The following is a 23,799-nucleotide window of genomic DNA, read 5'->3' on the forward strand; positions in this document are numbered from 1 at the left end:
ACCTAACGTGGCCCCCGTCGCCAGCTGTGCTTCTCCCCACTGCCTCTGCCCAGCCTCACTCCGTCACTCGCCTCCTGTGTGAGAGTCAATCCACCCACTGCGGGACCACCCTCCTCGGGGCAGCTCCCCGAGGGCAGGGCTCTCCTGCTCCCGACCTGGCCCCAGCCCTGCCCCTCGAACCGTGAGGCCCAAACACAAAGTGCCACCAGCCCAGGGTTACAGCAGGTACGATCGCTGCTTAAGACGATGGGGTCCTTCCTGTTCCACGGAAGCACAGAGCTCTCCTGGCAGCTCTGCAGCTGCCACAGAGGCCCGGGCACGTCCATCTGATGAAGTGACCCAGAAGGATGGAGCCCTCACAGCCCTGTGTTTGGGGCTGTTACTCAACTCTTATTTTTCCATCAGCCACTGAGTCATAAGGGCAGGGATCAGATCAGGGGGAGCCACTGGGATTCTACCCAGGGTGCCTTTCAGGGTAAAGTCACGGATAGAGACACTGCGGGGCAAAGGGCTCCCACGGCCAAGCAGACGGGACAAACCAGCTCCCGGGGGTCCCTTGGGGGCAGGCTCTGCTGCATCCCAAGGTCAAGAACAGCCCGAGCTGCGCATCCCCAAGACACCTGGGCCCTGCTGGCCCTGGTCCCTTCCTTGTGGACGCCGGCCATCAGCGGAGGGCCATCTTTCCCGCTGTGACTCCCACTTCAGGCTGTGTCAGCCCCTGGAACCCCTGGGTCCCCCTGCTTCCAGCCCCCCGACCCCCAACCAACTGTCCACAAAAGGAGCCGGGTGACCTTCCCACGGTGAACTTGTCCCCCTGCTCAGATCCTTCTGGTGGCTCTGCTGAACCCACAGGAGAAAGTCCACACCTGAGGCCGTTTGGGACCAGTCTCAGTCCCCCTTCCGGCTTGACCTTCGGTTTCACCCCAAAACCCGAAACTGAAGTCCTTCCCCCCCGCTTACTTGTTCTTCACTTCACATCTGCAGCTCCTTTCTCATCCCTTTGGCCTCGAGAACCGCTACCAACCTGTGGGCAGCAGAGACGTGGCTTCGGGTCCACCATGCCTCCTCCCCTGGCTGCTTTGCCCCCGGTCACTTAGACTGTGTCCGTCCCCCCCACCCCCCAGCCCCCCGGAAGCTATGGGGGCTGCAAACTGTTCTGGCCAGGGGCAGGCGGTGCCCACTCTCCCAGGCCTGGCCTTTACATCCTCCCTGGGGCCCTCCAAGTGCCCTCTGCTTCCCTCCTCTCCTGCCCAGACACTGGGGATCCGCAGAACCTCTGAGGCCGGGGGGAGGTGAACTTCCCTCCTGCCAACTCGACCCACATGGAACCAGGAGCAGGAAGCACCCTTCACCTTACCAAGCGGCTGAGAATTTCTTACTACAGCACTTAGCCCACCTGACTGGTACGGCCGCGACCCAGCCCTGGCTGATCCCCCTCCATCCCCAGGTGATAACTCCCCACATCAGCAGGGCGACAGAGGCGGGAGCTGTCACCCTCTCCTCCACGGACAGCCTCTGACAGAAACCGTGTCTTGACGCAACAGGGGCTTTTCTCTACCAGGGTCTACGTGGAAGGGAGGGGTGGGGGCGGAGCTGAGGGTGCTTCGGGCTGAGCCCCGGTCATCAGGGGGCGGCTCGGAGGGAGATGCAGGCCGATTCACCCCTCAGTGCCTCCAGGGAGCTAGCTACCTTCAGCCCCCGGGTGTGTCCATCTGTTTGCAAAACTTTACAAGAAAATCACAGCAGCGCTTTACTGGGTGGCTACCTGGGCGGGCTGAGTGGGCGGATCCATTTGCCAGTGGGTTTGGTGGCCTCAGGGAGGTGACATGAGCCCCCATGGTGAGGCTGTTGCTGGTTGGAGCCCCGCCCCCCTCATCGTGCCAGGATCCCGGGACCGTCAGAGGTTCCGCCGAGGTGACCCGGCGGCCACATGACCCCGCGGCACTGAAGGTGGTTACATCACATTCCTCCAGGTGCACACGCCAGGGCAGGACAGGGGCTGGCCGCTGCCCTGGAGCACCCCTCCCTGCAGCCTCCTGGCTGACCAACACCCTCCCCTAACCAAGTTCAAGGAGTCCCAAACCGAAGGAAACTCGGACGGGTGGGGCCACTGTTGTGCCCCCTGTCCAAGCACAGCTGCCCTTAGACCACTCCAGGCGGTCGGCTTCTGACCTCAGGGAACTTTCTTCCGCCTGAGCAAGATGTTGCCGTGACTCCCTTTCACGCTCCAAACACAGCCCTTACAATCATAAAGCTCATCTCTCCCTGCTTTTAAAATCACACTCAGGGTCCTTTAGGGTAATGTTTTAGGTCAGATTTTCCACCCCCCGCCCAGCCCTCCTTCCCTCCGTCCACCCCGCTCTGCACGTTAGACTGAGGGTGTTACAGATGCTGCGACGAAGGGGTTAGAGGGACCTCTTCCAGCCGCTTCTGGCCGGAGAGGCAGGGGGGTCCCCGCACCACGAAAGGCGGGGCTGAGGAGGGGTCCGGGCAGCGCTGGACTCACGCCCACATCCCCGAGGTCGGGGGCAGCGTACAAGCTGTGGGACAGGACACGTTACCTTCGCTGAGCCCAGCTCCCCGTCTACAAAGGGGGCGTCAGTGCCCACGGGAGACGATCCTGGGGAGGATGAAACGAGACCGTCCCTGTCCTGTCCCCTCTCGCGCCCCCGCCCTGTCCGCCTCGGCGCTCCTGTCCGCCTCGGCGCTCCAGCCCAGGAGAGCCCGCAGGTGCCGACCCTCGCCCACTGTCCAACCTTGGGATCCAAAGAGCAGCTCCACACCAGCTGGGTTAGGACGACGCCTTCGAGGACAGCATGTGAATGAGAAGGTCTTGCCCTCGCTCCACTGGCCGCCAGCTTTCCCTTCTACTGTGTGGCTTTCACACCCTCCTTCCTTCCAGAAGCTACTCCACCCCCAAGGAAGATGGCCGTGGTTTCTACAGCCGGCTGGCAAGCTCCCCCAGAGCTGGTTTTGCTTTAAGATGCGTAGACCGGCCTTCCTAGGCTGGGTCGGGACACCTGCTTCTCACCGTACGCTCGACGTGGGCCTCGGGGGCCCTTCCACTGCACCCAGGCTGGGACACTGGTGTCTACAGAGTCATGGGCCCGAGAGCAGAACAGCCAGACTGCTCCACGGTGGATGGCTGTCTGCGGAGATACCACCCCCTCCGGGGTCCTTGTTCTGACCGATTCCCGAGTGAGCGTCTGCATACAACGTGGGTGTCTGGTACCCACCCTGGGGAGTCATTCCCACCAGCCCAGAAGAATCCATGGAACAGCCTCACTGCAGGGCCCCCGGGCCGCTCATCTCTGCGCTGCCTCTGAGCCCCAACGGACCTCATCACCAGCCCAGGCGAGCTGTTCCCCACCTGATCTCTGCGGCGGTTTCCAGCGCTGACGTTTTAGGGCTGGATTAGGACGAGCTAAAGCCGATGGGCGGGGCAGGACAGGCGTCTGCTCTCCCCGCAGGGTGTGGGGTTAGGACGGCCTCTAACACGATAACTTTGGGTCCAAAGTAAGAAGGGAGTCGGGGAAAAAAACCATTGCTGGGACTTCCCTGGTGGCGCAGTGGTTAAGAATCCGCCTGCCAATGCAGGGGACACGGGTTCGAGCCCTGGTCCGGGAAGATCCCACATGCCGCAGAGCAACGAAGCCCGTGCCCCACAACTACTGAGCCTGTGCTCTGGAGCCCGCGAGCCGCAACTACTGAGCCAGTGCACCTAGAGCCCGTGCTCCTCAACAAGAGAAGCCCACGCACCACAACGAAGAGCAGCCCCTGCTCTCTGCAACTAGAGAAAGCCCGCGCGCAGCAATGAAGACCCAAGGCAGCCAATAAATAAATAAATAAATAAAAGAGAGTAACTAAACAAAACAAAACAAAACAAAAAAAACCGTTGCTAGTGTCCTTCTCACGCCGTCTGACCGGGTGCTGGTGGGACGCAGTCTCAGGACTCCAGGCGTGTGGCAGCCATGCCCACGAGTAAGTCCAAGGAAACCTGATTGTACTAATTAAATTGTAAAAAAAAAAAAAGCTCAAATAATGATGCACGTGCCCTTGACATGTATACGGTGTAGACCAGTGGTGTTCACATCACCGCCCTCGAGCCCCACAGGGCCCTTCCGTGGGCAACCTGCTGCTCTTGGAGGCCCTCAAGTCTCCGTGTGTCAATGACATGTAACCCCAGATGCCGCAGGGCGGCGGTGGCCAAGCGGCTCTGCTGGCGAACGGTGATTGCAGAGGGGCTCCTGCAAACGGACCTGAATACGCTGGAAAAATACTTAACCTGCTTATCTGTGTGGAAACTCAAGTGTTTTGGTTCCACGGTCTGTCTGTCTTTTCCAGGTTCATCTGCACAAATGTCTGTCTTCGAGGACTGGGGCTGCATGGAAATGGTCGTAACAACATGAGAGAGAGATTCCCATGTGTACAGATACTTAATCCAGGCATTTTTTGATCTTGAGGAGGAGAAAGAAAGAAGAGAAGAGATTCCCGTTCCACGAGGGCAGGGATTTTTGAGGACTTGGTGCATCGCTAGATCCTCAGGGCCTGAAACAGCGCCAGACACAGAGCAGACCTTTAACTGGCTGATGGATGGATGGGTGGGTGGAAGGACAAATGAACTGAGTGGACTTTAACATAGTTTTTATATAATTTACTGGCCAACTCATTGACTCTAATTACTTAGAGAAACACCTCAAACAATGCCTGCTCTCTGCTGCCTTCCCGAGCCCTGTTCTTTCTACGGCCTCAGTGGTATCTGTAGCTCTTCCTCAAAAAATGAATAACTGGGCTCCCCGTGGGTGTGCTCAGCTACCACGTAAGGACGTGTCACTGAACTGTGTCCGCACTGGAGCCACCCTGTGTCACCAGCGCCCAACAGCTGGCATTTCCTAAGTGCCGATGGGGCTCCTGCCTGGGGCACAAGCATGAGTTGCCAGAGCCACTGGTCAAGAGTGATGATACCCTTTTCTCTCTTTTCTCAAAAGATGACTTAATTTTTGAGCTGAAGAGAACTGGCAAATACACTGTATTGTAATCTTTTAGCAGTTTCAAAGGCAAAGATACTACTTTGATAGAAACGCATATCATTAATAGAAGCATTTCTTCCCTTGTATTTGTTTCAAAGGGCAAACTACAAAGTTCTGAAGACCAGAATATAGTTTCTGAGCCACGGGCCCACCTTTTCTGTGAATCTATTAAGTGGCCAGTCCCTTAACAAGCCCGTCTCGTCCACTCTGCTCTTGACCGGACTTCCCTGCAGCCCCGGCCTCTGGACATGCCTCCTGGCTCCATACCCAAGCGTCTCTCATTCAGTTCCTCACGTGCTTCTATTTCACCCTCTGTCTTGCTTTTTTAGATGCCCAGTCCCTGGCCCCCTCCCCCTAGAACCGGCTCACCACCATGTCCACGACGGAAGGCGGCAGGCTCCGTTCTGTCCTCTGAGGGCAGGGCTGAGGATGAGAAGCAGACCCCAGGCTCCTGCAGCCACCAGGAGCGAGTGCAGGGAGGGACACCAGGCTTCAGACTGACTTCATCCACATAAGGGCTCGTGAGAACCCTGGCAGAGACTCTGTCCATTGGGGCAGGCAGTAGTACATCGTGCTCTTCCCAGAGCTCGGGCAGAAAGAGGGGGTAGATAGGCCTCGTCCACTTGATCTGCTCCAGCAGCAAAGAATTCTCCATCAGGGCAGGATAGGGAAGCAGCACACCTGTCCTCAGAAAAGAGCAGGATAACTGTGTCTTTGTGGACGGCCACCGAGTGCTGCGCAGGCAGTGGACACACAAGTTTCTATGAACATGTAAGAGACACGCTCCTACCATCCGTGGTGAGCTGGGCTCCACCGTGACCAGGGTGCAGACCGGAGCCCAGAGCCGGCTCCTGTGCTTTGCAGCAGGTGTCGACGAGGCTCCCAGGCCGGCTCACTAGTCACAGACCGCTGGGTGCCATGGACCATCCCCCATCCACGATCCGTCAGCAGTGGAATGGACGCTTCCGGCATCTTTCCAGGAAGATTCTCAGCAGCATCGCCGCTCACTGTTCTAATCCATCTAAGGCCTTGTTGTCCAACTTGCAAAAACTCCTTAGCAGAGCGTGAAGGCCTCCTTGTTACCAGTCCCTGGCTGTGTGTGTGTTTTAAACTTGTGTTCATTCCTTGAGCAGAGTTATCAGAAGGCAGGTCGTGGAAGGCTGTATTCAATCCATCTCTGAACCGATGGAGGCGGGCCTGCTCTCTGCTCACATCCAAGTCACCTTCCTTCTCTCTCCACCTGCTCCCCCTCCTAGATTCCCACTTAGAGCTCAGGTACCAACAAGCAGGGACACACAGAACCCGGCCAGGGGGCATGAACACAACCGGCAGAATCTACGCCCACGCCCAAGGCCACTGTATCCGCATGCGCGTCGGGATACACGTGCACACACGCGTCCTGCACCCTCCTGGCCTCTGTCAGGACACAGCGATGGACACCCGGCTTCCCCGTCAGCCCCCGGAGCCTCAGCGGGTCTCTCTCCTCCCTCTGGGCCTGGGAGCCTTTCTAGCTTCCTGCCCTTATCTGCCTGACCCCGCTCAGCAAGCATCTCGGTTATTTAACCTGTTTGGTTCCTTGGTCAGAAACATCCCGATTCAAATGTGCGCAACCCAAGGAAGGGGGCCCGCAGGAGGAGAAGAGAGGGGTTGGCGTCAGTTTCTAAAACCTAAAGCTATTTTGCCAGTTTCCTCCGGGTTTCCCCAACCTTCCCATTGAGCACCTTCCCAGATCTTTGAGTCTAGCCTCCTCGAGAGAAACCTTTGGCTCTTTTCCCTGAGAAAGTGCAGTGGTCCTTGGAAAGGGGGTGGGGGGAGAGCCTGCTTTCCAGTGGTGGTGGGGGGAGAGATGGTCCCGTGTGAATAAGCCTGGAGCAGGACTCCCGCCCCTGGCCCAGGGAGCTGGAGCTGGGAGGAGGATGTCGGATTTAAAACCAAGAGCCCAAGTGAGCAAAGTTTCCCCCGTCCCAGGACCAGAGGCTCTAGGGGGACTATAGCAGGCCTTGCTCCACACGTGGCACTGATTTCTGAGAGCAGAGAAGGACGGCCACCCACCAGCCCGGTGTGGCTACAGGGGCCGCACCGTCAGGATGGGGGGAAGCCCCCGCGCCTCGCCGCGCCCCCGCCTCGCCCAGACCCCAGCCCCAGACGGGGAGGCCGCTCACTGTTTCGGGGTTTCTCCTCGTCCAAGCCCTCGTCCTCGTTCTCGGGGTCGATGTCCTCCGCCTGCGTGATCCAGTCCAGGTAGCCCTTCAGGTCCTCCTCCAGCTGCTGCTTCTCCCGCAGCTTCTGGAAGTCGCCCCGGGCCTTGGCCTTCTCCCTCTCTTTGGAAAACTCTCTGGCGAGAGGGCGGACGGACAAGAAGAACAAAGCGTTAATTGCTTCGCACGGGAAGCCGCCGGCCGCACCGCGCTGCACAGACCGCGCCCCCTGTCCTGGGTCTGATCTGCTCTCACGAACGAGGACGGAGTCACTGGGGCGGGGCGCTGCCTGACTCGGGGCTCGACGGTGGGTGGACCGAGTCCACTGCCCTGCGTCCTGGGCCACGAAGGCAAGCTCGGCCTCTTCATGACCAACGTTCTCCGATGACCCGGAAAGGCCTTCCGAGCAGTAACCCGGCGGCACCCCCGCCAGAGCCCCGGGACACGAGGACTTGGGGTCGAGCTGAAGCCCACTCCCCGCACTGGCTCTGCCAACCCTGATGCCTCCTCGGTGGCTCAAAATCGGCCACGGTGGGGATACGTACACCGCAGAAATCGTCCAATGTCACAAACCAGGGCTCTTCCCCGCAAAGAGCCAGTCGTTAATGTTTTCCAGGACAACAGTGATGTCAGGCCCAGGAGACCTCTCCTCCTCACCCCCCATTCTCATTTCTAGGGTTCCTTCGGCCCCGTTCAGCAAGCCTGGAGGGGTTTCTACTCTAGAGGATGTCCTTTCCCTCATGGAGGGAGACAGAAGAGGATTCCAGACACAGGAAAATGTCCTGGGGGGAGCCCTTCGGGTTAAAAAGGAAATCTAATCAGAATGGAAAAACACATGAAATCAAGATGATATAAAAGTTAAATGAGGCGTTCAGGCTAAAGCAATGATGAGTAGAAACTAAGATTAAGCTGGGATTTGCTGGAAGAAGAGTGTATTGAAGAATTTTGGAGTGTCTGTTTCTTTCCTATTTTCTATGATTCTGTCCTTAATTTCTCTCTGACCTTGAATTCACTTTCTGAGCCAGGAGGGACCCGACAGCCAAGAGGGGAGTCAGGGAGGCTGGTTCTCACTCTCAAAGCAAGGCTGTGCCTTTTCTTCCGAAACAGATAGGAGCAGCCTGCCTCTGACCTCCAGTCTCTGGGAAATGGGGCTCCTGGTGTGTGTATATGTGTGTGTGTGTGTGTGTGTGCGCGTGTGTGTGTGTGTGTGTGTGTGTGTTGGGGGGATGCACTGGGCCTCTTGGTTTCTTCCTAGAGACGTGACTCCTCCTTCCTTCAGCAGTTGAGGCCTAGTTCAGGGTGGGAGGCCGGAGAGTCCACCTGAAAGGGATTCCTTGCACGAGACACACACTCCATGGAAGGGTCCCGTGGACGGAAGGACACGCCGACAAGCCACGGGGCAGGAAGGCTCAGCCCCGGAGCCCCTGCGCCCACCGTCCAGGATCTGCATTCACTGCAGCCGCGGCAGGAGCACAGACCTCAGCCGTGACCCTTTATGGTGAGGTTCGGGCCAGAAGGGGTCTGGGGGACGTTTTCACCGGGAGCCGTGGGCTCCTGAGCTACGAGTTCTCTTGGACTGCTGCTTTGACGACGCTCTGGTTGGGATGGAATGTTCTTCTTCACTTTGGTTGACTCCAGTTCGAATCGGACCGAACCTGCTCTTTCTTGGGCTTCCTGGCAGCTGGCGGCACCATCCCTTCCTTCCCAGGGAAAAGGGGCTGCACTGACAGCTGACAGTGTGGACGGAGGCCTCGCCTCCATGGCGGATGGGCCCGGAGAGAGTCCCCAGCTCTCCGCACCCACCACTCCTCCCGGGGCTGCGGTTAGCCACCCGGAGAGTCACTTAACGGAGCGGGGGCCCCCTGCAGGCCCCGGACTGCAGATCCAGGCGCCCCCTGAGTGCCCTTCCACCTCCACACGCCTGAGAGCTCCATGCCTTGTGTAGCGGGTTCGGGTGGAAGGGTGACTGAGTAGCTAAGAGGCCGTGCTTCTCCTGTAGTCGGGATCAGACCAGAGCCGGGGAAGCTGACCCGGCCGTGCGTCACAGCATCTGCTCCGCGGAACGAAGGCTCGCCACCCGTACCCCACGACCTCTGGGAACCAAGACACACGTCCGGGAGAAGAGGAAATGAGGTGTCCTGGGGTGTGAGGGGCTTCGAGGGGCCGCAGGGCCAGGACCGCGCGGAGCGTGGGGCGCAGCCTGGCCCGGGCCGGGGGAGGTGAGGGGCTCCCTCTCCGGGCTCCACGCAGTGGGGGCGTGCAGGGCGGCAGCGCCCTGCTCTCTTCGTGCCCTCGCTGGATGTCCCACGCGGCCTGGGCCCAGGGGCTGGAACCGGCTGCCCGCTCAGTCGTGGTGGGTCTGCGTGAAGGCAGGAGCACGTCCTATATGCGCAACAGCCGACAGGACAAACGCGGTGGAGGGCCCGGGCCGGGTGCGCACTGGCACAGCTCGCAGAGGGCAGCCGCGTGAAGGGTCCGTCGGCGCGGCGGCTGGGCTCCAGGCCCCGCGGTGACCGATGTGGCTGGTCCTCGTCACCCACGGACTCCGCGTCTGCAGACCCGCCTCCCCGCTAGGCCTTCTTCGTCACGCCATCCACACTGCGAGCCCTCGCGGACACTGCGGACGTGCAGAAAGGCGGGACCTGGGGTCACGTTGCCGGCTGAGGCTGGACGAGGGGCCGCTCGCCTCCTTGGTGGTGCAGCTCATACTGTGAACAAGAGCCTTTTTACAGCCCATTTCCGCATTTTGTGCTTTCTGTTGTGATTTTTCTGATTAAAATGGCCCCCGAGCATGGAGCCGCCGTGCAGTCTGTGACCCTAAGGGCACGAGGGCTGCGAGGTGCCTCACGGGGCAAATCCATGTGTCCGACAAGCGGAATCCAGGCTTGAGTTACGGGCTGTGGATTGAGAGCTCGGTGCGAACGGATCAACACCGTGCCTTGAACGAGGCGACTTCACACAGACGCGCACACACGACAGCTTGTGTACTGACGGCAGTGTCGTGTCCAGAGTCTTACAGGAACCTAACCCCACATCCCCTGAGGGCAGAGGCCGGTGTTCACGAATCCAGAGCTGGTGGGCACTTTGTGGAACAAGCCTTCCAGGAATCATGCGCGTCTCCCCTGCTCCAGCCACGAGGCGGTGTGTCCGGGCGCTTCTGCTTCCTCGGGACCCGGATGTAGTGTCCTAACTGTGGCCCGTGGTCAGGGTTTCAGGTTGTAAAATGCCCACCCTCAGGCCCTCTGCCCCACCTCCCCGGGGGAACAGGAGCTGGGCGCCCACCCTCTAAGAGGTCCCGGGCCCCTTGTCACCTGAAGACACACGTCTTCTCGGTTTGCAACCACTTAAAACCAAAAAGTAACCAGAGTCCAGGGTCCAGGGACTTTCACCCGATGGCGCCTTCTAGTGCAGCTTCCAGCATCTTGTGGCTGCCGTCACTGTAATGCTCATGGCAAGAGGCTGCGGTCTCTGGTTCTTATGTGACTAATATCAGCCCTATGACATGTGAGGATCAAGAGATGATGACGGTGGAAGCGTCTGGAAAAAACCCACGAGATGCACATTGACACGGACGCCTCCAGGCTCAGCAGGAATGGGTTTCCAGACCAAGGACGGCCGTCCCTCTGAGAACCCAAATCTCTGAATTCTGCCTTTAAAATGGAGGCTTTGCAGAGTGTCGCTCTCCCTGCCTTCCTGAGCAGACGGCCCCAAGCACAGCTGAGCCCTTCCTCGGTGACAGCACGGTGTAGCTCACGAGGACAGTTACCGTGCTGGGCTCTGAAACGACGATAATACCCTTAACTGGTGGACGCAGGGTGTCGGCCCCCAGCTGCAAATGCTCCAAGACTGCACTGCTGCTGGGGGAGCTCTGTTCTCCCTCGAGGGCTGTTATGTCTGCAGGGCCGCTGGCCCCCAGCTCAGGATCTGTCCGCAGCCTGCGGAGCTGGGGCTCCCCAGCTTCCTCTGGGACAGTCCTTACTGCGGTTCCCACCCGTCTCCTCCCAGGTCGTGGCTGTCCTCCGAGGACACGGGATTAACCAGGCCGATGGGCTTGGGGACGGCGGAGCCTGAGGGACGGGGACAGAGGCCGTGGGTCCACATTGCCTGGGTTCAATCTCGGATCCTCCAGGCCCCACCGGTGAGAACTGGGGGAGTTCCCGCACGTAACCTTCACTCTTCTCCTCTGTGGAGGGGACGCCTGCTTGGCCCCAGCTCGCGGGGGTGTCGTGGGCAGCAAAGGAGCGCATCCTCCGAAGGCGCCGAACCCGCGGCCTGCTGTTGAGCTGTTGACCACTGACGCCACCCCTGAGACGGGCCTTCCGCGAGCGCTGAGAGGGTTCCGAATGCTTCTGGAAGGCTGGCCGCCGGGTGAAGAGGCGTTCGGCTGTGCTCCAGGGTAACGACCACGCTGCTGCCCTGACTTGTCGAGACAGGGAGAGCACCACGCGTGCTCAGCCGACGGCAGCCTGGCTCTGGGCCTCCTCACTGCGTGGCCAGCCCTCTGGACAGGCCGGGAAGGGGAGCTGCTCACGCCAGGCAGAGGGTGTCCGGGGCCGGGGGAGCCTTGGGAGATGTTCCTCAGCAATGTGGGGAGGAACGGGACAGGAGCGGGTGTGAGGAGGGGCCCGGGGACCCTGAGCAAGGGCTGGGCTCTCAGGCCCAGACTAGACCGGGTTTCTGGAATCCAGCAGGCTCCACACACCCGCTCTCCCTTGAACCAAGACTGGGCCTTCAAGGTCACTCTGCCTGCCCCCAGCGCTGCCGCCCTCTGACCCCACTTGGACCCGCTGGGGGAGCTGAGGATGACCAGGCAGACCCTCTGCTCGAGGGGGACTTCGTAGTCGAGGCCTCAGCCTCCACCTCAGACTCCTGGGGGGGCTTCACTGCTCAGACTCTCTCCTTGTCTCTGCAGGGAGAACGTGGAACCACTTTTTTCCAGGTTCAGAACCCTGGCGTGTTACAGGTCCGGCTTGTTCAACGTCCGTCTGCGGGGCAGCGGCAGGAAGATGGGTGCTGGGCCGCGTCTCGTGCTGACAGTGACCGGCGAGGGGACCCCTACAAGCCACGTGGCGTCTCAGGCTCCCTCCGCTCGGGTCTGGAAGCAGAGGGCGGAGCAGGTCTAACCTGCCACGACCCTGTTCAGTAATCTCAGCTCTGACAGCCCTGGAGTAACCAGCGATCCCAGTGAGGACAGCACTGCCGTGTGCTGAGGACTCGACGGGAGGTACCTCGCTCTACGACCCCTGCGACTGAGGACTTGGGATCATGATCTCCGTTTTGTCAGATGGGTGAGTAACATTTACAAACCTTCTGCCTGGAGCATCCAAATTTCTGCCTTGAGTGGGTGACGAGGTTGACTTTTCAACGCTCTTCCTGACGACTCCTTATAAACAGGGCATTTTCTTGTGTCGGACACAGAAATGGAAACCCTTCCACCCTCCAGGCAGCTGACCGGGGCGTCTGCCGGCCTGCGTGTGTCACTATCACCCTGACGGAAGGTGCTAGTCCCCGTGCAGCTGCTCGCGGCAAAGGCCCGGTGTGACGGAGCCCCTGACAGCACCCCTGTGGGGAGGGGCGAGGATGGAGGCGGACTCTGTCCCTCCCCCACTTCCAGGACTGACCCCGGCGCTCCTGCGAGGCCTTGGGCTGCGGCAGGAGGGGGTAGGACGTCCTCCTCCCTCGCCCGACTGTCCCCAACATCACGTCCGCAGAGACGGAGGAAAGGCTACGAAGCGGCTGCCCCTCCCCACGTGGCGAAGGCAGAAAGTGTCCCTGGGAGCCTTCAGGCGATGGCCTTGCATGGCTGGTGGGGGCTCGGGAAGTAGAGAGTGGGCCGAAGAGGTGTCCAGTGGGCCCGGGGTGCAGAGGTGGCCGCCCGGGGCTCCTCGGGCCCCACCCACGGGCTGCCTCGGCCGCGTTTTAACTTCATCCGAGCAAAGGCGGAAATGAGGCGGGCCTTGCACTTGGAGCCAAGCGGACAAAGTTAAAGGAAAGTGGCTTCTATCTCCTCTGTGCTCCAGTAATAGATGGCTTCAAACAGCTGAGTGCCCTTTCTTTCAGAGGAGGGATACAGAGATGGACGGCCCAGTCTGTGATGGGAGCCAAAGAGAATGAGCATTTCAGTCTGTTTTGTTTACTTGCGTTTTAGCTCAAACTCCTGGTACCCTGGCCCGGTCAACTCTGGGTAAAGAGGACCTGAGTCTTCACTGCCAGCCTGCCCTGGACTGTGGCTGCAGAGATAGGGCAGGTACCCACCTGCGAGGCTGCTACGCGGGCCAGAAGCCCTCGGCCCACGCATCTTCCTCCAATTCCTCTGCCCAGCCCTGCCCACCCGAGGGGCTCGGCTGCTCTGAGGTCCCTGGAGAAGCATCCTGCCCTCCTGGACAGCCTGGGGTGGGCGGGTGGCAGGAGACAGGTGGGCCCGGGTACCTCTCACTGCAGCCCAAACCAGTGGGCTCGGCCTGTGCCTCTGACCTCTGCCCAGCCAGGCCAAGGACATTCACTTCAAAGCTCCTGGGGTGGCCCCATGTCCCAGGTTCATCAGAGTCAGAAAAAGAATAAAGCCAGGAAAAGCAGAAAGAGTAAGTGAAATAAATGGAAAAATCAAGACCTTTTTCCTTGGTCCTGCTTACCCGCTAAGGACACCGAGAACCAAGTTAAGTACAAAAAATGACCCTATGATGATTAGTGTAACAAAATAGATCCAGGGCCAGTCCCTTCCCACGGCATCATTGACCTGGAAGAATGGAATCACAGTTAGTACAGCTCCGAGAGCAGCCGAGCATGGCCCTGCCCACCCCGGGCCCGACGCCGACCAGACAGCACCGGGACCGGGGCCTCTAGGTCATCAGAGGCCAAATGGCCTGCCCAGCCAATGGCCAGCGGGCCTGGCTGAATGGAGACGTTTTCTGTTTCTCCTGGGCCTGGTGACGGATACAGAGGGACCTGGGGCCTTGCTCAGCTGCGTCATAAAGAGGACACAGAAACCGTCAGCTTACCCGCTCAACACACCAAGAACCAGATTTAGAACGAAAAAGGATCCAAAGATGACCAGACTGACAAAATACACCCAGGGTAACTCGTAGCCCATAGCGTCCTGCATCTGGAAAGACGAAGGATAGTTAGGAAAGAGAGAAGCAGCAGTGAGTCAAAGCAAGTAGGCAGGGAGGCCGGGAGGCTGTGAGCAGAGGCTGGCGTGGGAGATCACTGTCCCCGGGCACCATCTTGACCCGAACACCCCGTGACCTTGACCTGAGCAAGAAGGGCCTCGGCAGGTTCTGCCTCAGGGGGAATCTCGCCAGGCTCTCTCTGTCCCTTTATTTTCTGGAACAGAGTTTTCCTCCCATGTTATCTATTCAGTTGTCTAAGAAGCTGGGTCACCTCTAAAGTGGTTCTTCCTACGATGGTTTTCGCTCAGTTGGGTTTATGCGGCCGCTGCGCCCACCACCCTGGCCTCAGCTCTCAGGGACCAGCTTGGGGCTGGAAACTTCGGGCACACGTGGGGAGGTGCCTTCCTCAGGGGGTGACCCCTGCGCCTGGAGTTTAGGGTGGACCGTTCGGCACCACAGGCCTCGGGCCGGGGAGGACGGTTGTTCTGGCTGGACTCAGGGGACAGCTCCTGCGCCTGCAACTCACGGGACCGTGGATCCCCGTGGGAGGTCGACGCCCCCGAGTTTCCAAATTCCTAAGTGCACAGGCTCCCCGAATGACCTACACCCGTGGTTCTCAAGGTGTTGTCCCCGGCCTCACCGGGGGACCTGGGAACGAGTTTGGAACTGCACACTCTGGGCCCTCCGTCTACACTGGGGGCACCCGGCGACCACGTTCTCACCAGCCCTGCGGTGAGTCGGATGCGAGCTGAGGTTTGAGAACCGCTGGCCCACGGCCCACAGCCTCCGAGGCAACGGCATGACAGAGGCTGTGATTCCCCGCCCCCAGGTCCACGGGGCGGCTCGTGTGCTCTGAGAAGCACTGACCGGTTCTCGGTGCTGCCCCGGCGCGTCCTTTCCAAATCTGCTCTCGTTTACCCGGGGCTACGGTGTCTCATTGGAGGCAGCTCCCCAGCGTGACCACAGGGCAGAGAGCACAGCTCTGTCCCGCCCTCAGGGATGCCGGTTTGAGCCACGTAAGGAAAAGGTGCCCAACACGCGACTTTCCCAGGTCACAGTTCAATCCAATGTAACGTGAGTCTGTGGACATCCTCACCGCCACGCGGCCACTCTGTTTTCCACGCAGCACGTACACTTTCCAAGTGTATAATCTACTCACTGCTGTGCATCGTTTGTCCTCCGTGCTGGGGTGCCAGTGGCATGAGGACAGGCGTTGGGTGGAGCCTGTGACCCCAAGTGCCCAGAACAGGGCCTCGTATAAGGCGGGTGCTCAGGCCGGCTGGGTGGACGGACGGGCCCCCTCTGTGCCAGCCCCGCTACCCACGGGAGGCCCTTGCTGTAGGGGGACAGGTCAGTGGACGTCGGGTGGTGAATGCGGCTGCAGGGGTGCGTGTGCATAGCCACGGGCCCCCAGGAGAGGCTGCAGAGGCCGGTGAGGCCGGATCAAGCAGCCCGGGGGTACCACTGGGGGGAGGAGGGCAGGGGCAGTTAGGCCGCCTGGAGGCCGCACGGTCCTGCCCCAGGAAGGGGTTCCAGGAACTGGCAAGCGTTGGGACGGTGCCGGCAGCGTGACGCGCCCAGCACAACGGCGAGGGGAGGGCGGGGTCCCGAGATCCGCGGAGTCACAGGCTGCCCCATCGCGGGAGCTGGGAGCCTCCTTCCTGATCCAAGGCTGCCGGGGAACCCACACAGGGCCATCCAGAGACGGGCTCGGTCCCAGTGCCAAGGGCCACCCTTGCGAAACTGCCCCCAGAGCCGGGCAGACGGGGATGGGGAGGGAGGGCTGGTGCCTCAGCAGCCTCCTTGGGGAAGATCTCCACTGGCTGGTTCCTCGTGCCCTACATTTTGTGAACATTTAAGCTCATGGAAAATGCAGTCCTCCAGGCCACACATCTCTGATGACTCAAGGAACCCATGAGCCTTGGAGGCTTCCTGGGCCCCTATTTAGTTTGAGTGTCCTTTCCTCTGGGCCACAGGCAAGGGGTGAGGCATCCAGCAGCACTAGGACCTCCAATGGATGGAGCTACAGACCTCCTGACCCCCAGATACCCACCCCACAGCCAGCCTCATGGTAACCTTGTGACCCCTAGGTAACCTCAGGACCTGCAGACACCCCATGAGGACCCAGGGTCACGTCCAGGGGACGCATGGCCTATACCTGTCCTTGTCCAACTCTTTGGTCTCCTCCAAGACTGTGGGCTGGTCTCTCCGAGGGTCAACGTGGGGGGCTGCAGGTGCAGGGTGGGGGGTGGAGGACAGATGAGAGGTGAAGGAGCTCCTGGGGGTCCTAGGCCCCTGCCCTGCGGCCCATGAGCAGCCAGAGGGGCCTCTGGGCCGGCCGGCCCTGGCCTTATACCTCCCTCCACAACCCCGTTTGCTCTGGGCCCCCTGCCCCCCGCAGCCAGGGCACCAGCGCATGTGCGGGCGGCTCTGAAGTAGGGCAGGACCAGAGTGGGGAGACGGGTGGCTTCAACAGCCCGGATGGAGCTATTAAGAAGAGAAGCATCAATAAAGGTATATTTTTAAAAAATGACCCAGACTGCTGACACCGTTATTTAGAGGTGAAAAAGGACAGATCTTCTCAGAGCACTGAAGCCAGATGTTTCTCGGGCCCCTACGGGGAAGGGGCGTGGAGAGGCACCCCAGGGCCTGCCACCTACAGCCCCTCGGCCCCCGGGCCGGGACCCCACAGGGTGACCCAGCCTTCGCTGGAACACATGCCTTACCCTCCCCCCACATCTAATTCCTAGAGGGAACCACAGCCTCGAACCTCCAAATCCAACATACATGTTTCCCTGAGAAGAAAATTCAGGAGGGACAATGGCTCCGGCCCCATTGCCTCGGGGTCTCCCTCCATCCCAGCCGGTTCCCGGGAGCTTTCACGTCTGGCGCTTCCCCCTCTAAGGTCTGGGCACTGCGGTTCCCCAAAGGCTGAGCAGTTTGAGGGGTGCAGGAGGCTGCCACCTGCCGTCAAAAGCAGGAGGTGCAGCCCATGGAAGTCACAGCGCATTACGGGGACTGTGATCAGGGGGCAGGGTCTGCTCTGTCCGGAAAGCCAGTGCCCTGGGCGATGGCCGAATGAACCCCTGACCTTTGTCACCTTGTCTGCGGGACACGGGGTCCGCCCACAGATCACGGGGGAGCAGCAGGTTGGCACACAGTCTCGCCCGACACCTCCTGCCCCTGCTCGCGGCAGCAGGAAGGCCCGGATCTTGTGGGAGACGCCAGCAGGCCCACCACCAAGCAGGCCAACAAACCAGCTCCTCCTGGACTCAGCCAGGACCCCGCAAGGAGCGGAGGCCCCGTGGACGCCTGAGCCCTGACGCTGTTGTCCCGGGTGGGCCTCTGGCACTTGGTGAGACCACTGGGTGGCCGGGCTGACTCTTGGGTCTGTTAGGAGCCTGAAGCACAGCTCTCTCCAGGCCCCAAACTGGTATAAAGCTGGCTCTTCCTTCTCTTCTGTGCCCCACCCAGCTCAAGTCCAGCGACGCCCCATCTCCTCTGACAAGCTCTCCCTGCTTTCGCCGAGCCCTGCGTGGGACCCACGTGTCTCTGGGTCCCCATCTCTCCAATTACACCGAAACTCCTTGAGCGAGGGCCTGGGGACCTTGTAAACGCTCACTAAATGTTCAATTGAATTACTGAGGAATAAGGACTTGCCTAATGCCAGTGAAATGAATAAAACAAAACCTAATAAGTAAATAAATAATAGTTTTGAGAGATGCAAATTCCCCTTCTTCGTATGTGTATAAACCACGGGTTTACTGTCTACGTAACAGATCCTCTGTATAAAGCGCTGTGGGCGCTAAGTGGTCACGATCTAACTCGGGCAGATTCAGGGTTCAGGACCAGAGGGTCCTGAGGAGACCTGACACCTTCTCTACCTGATCCCCATTCAAGAGCCCAGGATGCTGTCTTTGGGTTATTGGAGGGTTTTTCCTCAGCTTTTCATTTCGAACGACTATTAGGTCCTCAGTAGAACTCAGCCCCACCAGCTCTGCTTGCTGGATGCCTTCAGAGGCTCATTTCCCGTATTTGTAGTGAAAAGAGGTGCAGCTGGAAAGGGAGAAAATAGGTTAAAACACCTGAATTTCTGCTTGGATGCAAAAGACCTTCGTCATAAACCAGGGATCCTTCGGCAGCACCGAGACCAGAGATCAGTGGCCGTGGTGTGTACGTGTGTGTGTGTGAGCGTGTGCGCACGCGTGTGTTTACAAGGAAAGTCCTCCCACACGGGTGAGTGCGGAGCTGACAACTGACTTGTGCAAAGTTTAAACCTTAGACTTTCATTCCCCAGGTCTCCTGCTGAACCAAAACTCAGGCAGGTACGACAGAAGACGCCTCTTCCCTGTATACGACTTCTCACGAAGTATTCTTCCTAATCTTGTTTTGAGCTGAATTTCTAACTTTTAAAAATGAACAGAAGAGCTGGTCGTGGAGAAACCAACTGGGGAAAACGGGCGGTGTCAGAAAGAGGGGTCCCGGGTGCCAGGGGAGGAGGTGACCCCGGGACGCAGGCCAGAGGGCTGCCCTGCGCCACACAGGAGGCAGTACCCCAGGGGCCCCAGGTCAGAGGGCATCGTGGGCAAAGGTCAACAGAATCCTTCTGATGGACAGTTGGGGAGGCACCGAGATTCCTAAAGCACTGGGTGCCTGAACCCCCGGTAGGAGCCCCCTCACCGGCCGCCCTCCCCGGGAGCCCTCCCCCCGGGTCAGGGCCACGCTGCTGTCCCCACGAGCAGGGGCCATCCGAGGCGGGTAGAAAGTCAGCGATGAGCAGACCCCAGTGCATGCTGGGGTGACCTGGCTGCACATGGAGAGGGTGCTCAGATTTCACATGGACCCCAGCTCTTGGGCCGCATCTGAGAACCTACAGATTGTCTCGGTTCAGGACACCCGAGCTCCAAACACACAAGAAAGCAGCCTGGAGTGACACGCCACCGGGTGGGGCAAAACACCCCGGAGAGGAGACCTGGAGACGTGGCATCCACGGGGGACGGTCTGACAGGGCTTCCCTCTCTCACAACTGCTCACAGAGGCAGCCCACACCTTTCACTCCATCGCTTTCCCCGCTATTTTAAAGAGGTGTGGACATTCTGATAGTAAGCGGACAGGCTTTGGCTTAAGAAGCCATTTCCCAAGGAACTCCCACCCCCGTGGCCCAGCTCTGGCTTGGTCTCCAAATCCCCGTGTGCCCCCGCCCCATCACCCGCAGACTCCTGGAACGGGCCACGGGGAAGGCAAGCGCAGGGGCTGCCCGGGAGTCCATCCCAACGGGCGGTGTGAACAGCTGAGGAATCGTCCATGTACTACTGCCCAGGCTTGCTCGTGCTGGCCGTCCACGAACCCTTCCAAGTTGGGAGCATGGGATGGGCTGATGGATTCAGACTCAAGGCCACCCCAGGAGAAGTTGGGGGCCCGCCCATGGTCCCCCAACCCTGAGCCAGCTTCAGCGCTTCGGTGCCCCAGTGGCCTGTCAGCTCCCCAGGGATGTCTATCCAGCCGGTGGGTCCAGTCTCTGCGACACCTGGAGCCATGGCTGCCCGTCCCCACGTCCTGCAGACCTGCCCCTGGGACTCGGGGGGAAACGCGTTCCTCCGAGTGGAGGACCCTGGACCCACCCTCCACAGAAGCCATCTCCCTAGCCGGCTTCAAGCCAGTGGCGCCAAAGCAGCACCGTGCGATTGGGAACGTTAGGCTGCAGGGGACTCGAGCTCTAGGTGGAATCTCCTGGGAGCCTTTGCAGGTGCAGGTCCTGGGGCCGGACTTGCAGCGTCTGGTCCCACGGCTGGGGATGGGGGGAGCGTGGGCCCCTCCCTGCTTAGAAAGTTCCGTGTTTTACACGGAAGCACACGGAGGTGTGAGAGTCTGGGGTCTGGAGGAGAGATTCTGAAGGCGAGGAAGGTGCAGGGGGAGGGAAGAAGGAAGAGGAGGGAAGGCCAGAGAAGTGAGAGCCAGTAGAGCAGTCGGCAGGCAGGCGCTGTGGGCTGGGAGGGGCTTTCCTGAGAACACCCGCCAGGAGGCTCCGCTTCGGTGTCGGGTGTGTGTGTGTAGGTGCGCATGCGTGAACACGTGCGTGCCCACACACACACGTGCACACGGCTTGGCCATTTAGGGAAGGTCAGGGCGAGGCTGTCCCATGGGCCTGGGACTGTCCCCCACCTCAGACACTCCCTACTCCCGGCCCAAGCTCATCACCCACCCACCACCCGCGGGGGGAAAAGCACAACACAGCTGCTGAAAATTGCTGGTTGCCATGCGTGCTCCTTCTCAGCCCCCACGCTGGCTGTCACCGTGACAGTGCCTCCTTGGGTCACATCTGGCTGGTGGGGGGAGAGGGAGGGAGGGATGAAGGAGGACCCCAAAATACATCGGGGACGTCAGCAAAGTAAATTATACCTGTTCCCCTAACCCCACACCCACCACCCACTGCCTCCCTGCCCTCAATTGGATGCTATGGGAGGCGTTTCCATAGCAACTTGAGGCGCGGGTTTGAAGCTCACGTGATGAGGCTTCAAAGCCCAGTTCCACACAGTCGTGTGTTCTGTGCTGCCCGTTTGCAAAAGGATGTCTCTGTCCTTGGCTGGCCAGAGGGACTCACTCAAGATAGAAGGACCCCTTAGGGCCACTTTTGAATTCGATCTGCTTTACTAAACGAAATTATATTTGCCCAGGTAGAGTAAGCTCAACGCCCTTTGTCTCACAAATGACTCAAAACCAAGTTCTTATTGAGGGTGAGCCTGAGAGATGGGTTCCAGCGTTCCACCTCAGTTTGAGGGAGGTGTGATTAGACACTTTGCCTTTTTTGAAAGTGTCACAGCGTGGCCACTCTATGGGGCTCTAGTGGCACTGCTGTTGTTCAGTTTAGGTTCTAGTCAGCTTGCCTACGCTGAGCTGGATGTTACTGTGTCTGAGTCCTGAGGACCTGGGCACCCCCAGCAAGCAAGAAACTTGCCCTCGTACAAAAGGCACGAGGGCAAGTTTCAGCTGGTCTTGCACAGAGATGTACACATTTCACGGCAGCGCTGGGTCTCAGCCTGCCGACTCTACCCCAGAAACTGGGAGAAGAGGGCTTTTGAATTGTTGAAAAACAATCTAGAAGCTACGATGCCCAGAACGCGCAAAGCATCTCCGAGCCGTTCCAGGACTCCTCCTCCTATGGTCCGGGAGGAGGTCCATACCTCTCCTGGCACTAGCTCTTCCCAGTCTGGCAGCTTGGCTTGCTGGGAAGGCATCCACACCCCTCTCCCTCCCAAGCAGCCTCTTAGACCGTTTTCAAGACGGCCAAATCCATCTGACTATTTGCAAAACCCTGGGTGCGATGGTATTTTCAAGGCTGGCAACAAGCATTTTCCACCCAAATGCTGGAGCACAGCACTGGGCTCTAGCAAGTCAGTTCTCACGTGGAAGCAGGAGATACTACAAAGAATTACATTTATCTGGAGGTTTTTTTTTTTTACAAATAATGGACTTGACTCTGCCAGAATGGAGAAAGACCAAGTACGATGTGTTTGCTTATGGGGCAGGCTGTGTGAAAATCTGGCAAAGTAGTGTTGGCTGCTGAATAATAAGAAGAGCATCTTTAAGGTGAAAGGAGATTTACTGCTGATTGGCTGGCACTCGGGAAGTGGCATTTCTGAATAAGCATCGCATAACCAGCGGAGCGTTTTGTCATCAGTGAAAAGGATGGCAATGCATTTGTCTGATGGACTATTCTGATATAACGAGGTAAGATTAACACGAGAAATAAAAACATGATCACATGATAGCATGCCATGATGCTACACGATTCAATAAAAATGGTTTCTTCTTAGAAGACCAGGCCTGAGTTTTCTCCTTAGCCCTAGAAATTGAACTCTGTGCCCTTCAGCTCTCTTTTGGGGTCAGAGGCAGGACACGGATGGGAACAGAAGGGACCAGGAGCTGAGGACCCTTGGGTCGGGATTGGCTGTGTCCCCACGGGGCCGCGAGCCAGCGTTTCTCACTATGGAGGACAAACGACAGGTGACACTTGTCTTGGGCTGGTGGGCAGAGAGAGACTCATTAGGGTGAGAGTCTCAGGCTTTGTTTCTCAGGCAAGACCTAGAAGAAATCGAAGGCCCTCATTGGCCATTCCACCCCGGTATGCGTGTGACCACATCATGGGAAGATGGAGAAGGTGGACGTCAAGGAGAAGCCGGCAGTCTGCGGGCTCCCTGCCCCCACCCGTTCCCAGCACGTACCCAGTAGAGGACGTCGGTCCAGCCCTCCATGGTGATGCACTGGAACACGGTCAGCATGGCGAAGGCAAAGTTGTCGAAGTTGGTGATGCCGTGCTTGGGCCCATCCCAGCCCGGCTTGCACACCGTGCCGTTCTGGCACTGCCGCCCGTGGCCCGTCTCCAGGGCACAGGGGGAGGGGTCGTCTTCTGCTGGGACATCTCAAATGGCCGGAGGAGAAGAGAAGGAAGCAGGGGGTGGGGGGAGAGGGACGGGCAGAGAAAGAAGAGAGAAGTTAGAGAGAAAAGTGATGGGCGAGGCTGGTGGGACGGCAAACGACCCCAGCGGCAACAATGCAGAACACAGTTACATCAATGCCCCAGACACGAAGCAAATGACACAAGCACTAGGTATTCATTCTGTGTGGTCATCAACTTAGAAGGTCAGCGCTTTCAGCTAATTGTTGTAAAACTGTTTTTTAACCTCGGTCATTGATTTCAAAGACAGGAGGGCTGTTGGCTGTCAAATGGGCAATGAAAACATAACTATGATGCAACCACTCTGAGTGTAAAACATCCTGGAACATGGTAGTGAGTCCTCATCTTCTTTTTTTGGTGGTTAAGTATCTGTAGAAATTTCTGCTGGAATGCCAGAGTTTAGGGCGAGGGCATTGTTGATTGGAAGGTTCTTTCACGTAATTGGCCAGAGGTTCCGCCCAGTGATATTTTCTGACTCCACATGGGTCCGTGACATATTACACAATGCTTTACCAGGGATGCAAGTCACTTTACAGTGGATGCCTTCTTGATGAAGGAAGGAAAATAAATTCTGATGGCGGGAAAAGTACCTACTGCAGAGCTTTATCCCAGTCCCTGAGCACAAACGCCACTGCGGTATTTTGTGCATGTTGTGTGCAAACTTGTGGACCGCCCTTTTCTCCAGCATTAGGACCTTTCAGAAGAGAAGACCTGTCTTGATCTCAGGACAGAGTGGCGTGGGTGATGGGGAGGACGCTCCCCAGGTATGGAGCACTCTTGGCTTTTTCAAGAAACAGCATAACATCTCCCACGGCCCCAGGCTGTGCTCGGGCCAGGAATAGCTGCTAGGAAATTAGTGAGTTAAGATATTTGTCGTGCAGAGATCATTGGTAAATTGAACTTAGACTTGGCTGAGTTAAGAATTTCCATTTTGGTAAAATACTGAGAGTCTTGGTCCCAGCTGCGGGAGGTAACAATGTGGAATTCACTGAAGTTTGTGAAATTAA

General features: G+C 58.7%; 1 protein-coding gene across 1 annotated transcript in view; it reads right to left on the reverse strand.

Moving 5' to 3' along the window:
- CACNA1C (calcium voltage-gated channel subunit alpha1 C) overlaps positions 1-23,799 on the reverse strand; it is a 471,172-nt gene that overhangs the window by 126,330 nt on the left and 321,043 nt on the right. Inside the window, exons 7-9 of the mRNA XM_081249321.1 lie at positions 22,560-22,756; positions 14,227-14,330; positions 7,193-7,365 (exon numbers count right to left, since the gene is read on the reverse strand). Of these exons, the coding sequence (XP_081105447.1) occupies positions 7,193-7,365; positions 14,227-14,330; positions 22,560-22,756 (474 nt within the window). The remainder of the gene's footprint in view (positions 1-7,192; positions 7,366-14,226; positions 14,331-22,559; positions 22,757-23,799) is intronic.

This window comes from Mesoplodon bidens (genome assembly GCF_964165515.1).
Source record: "Mesoplodon bidens genome assembly, chromosome: 11".
Taxonomy (NCBI): domain Eukaryota; kingdom Metazoa; phylum Chordata; class Mammalia; order Artiodactyla; family Ziphiidae; genus Mesoplodon; species Mesoplodon bidens.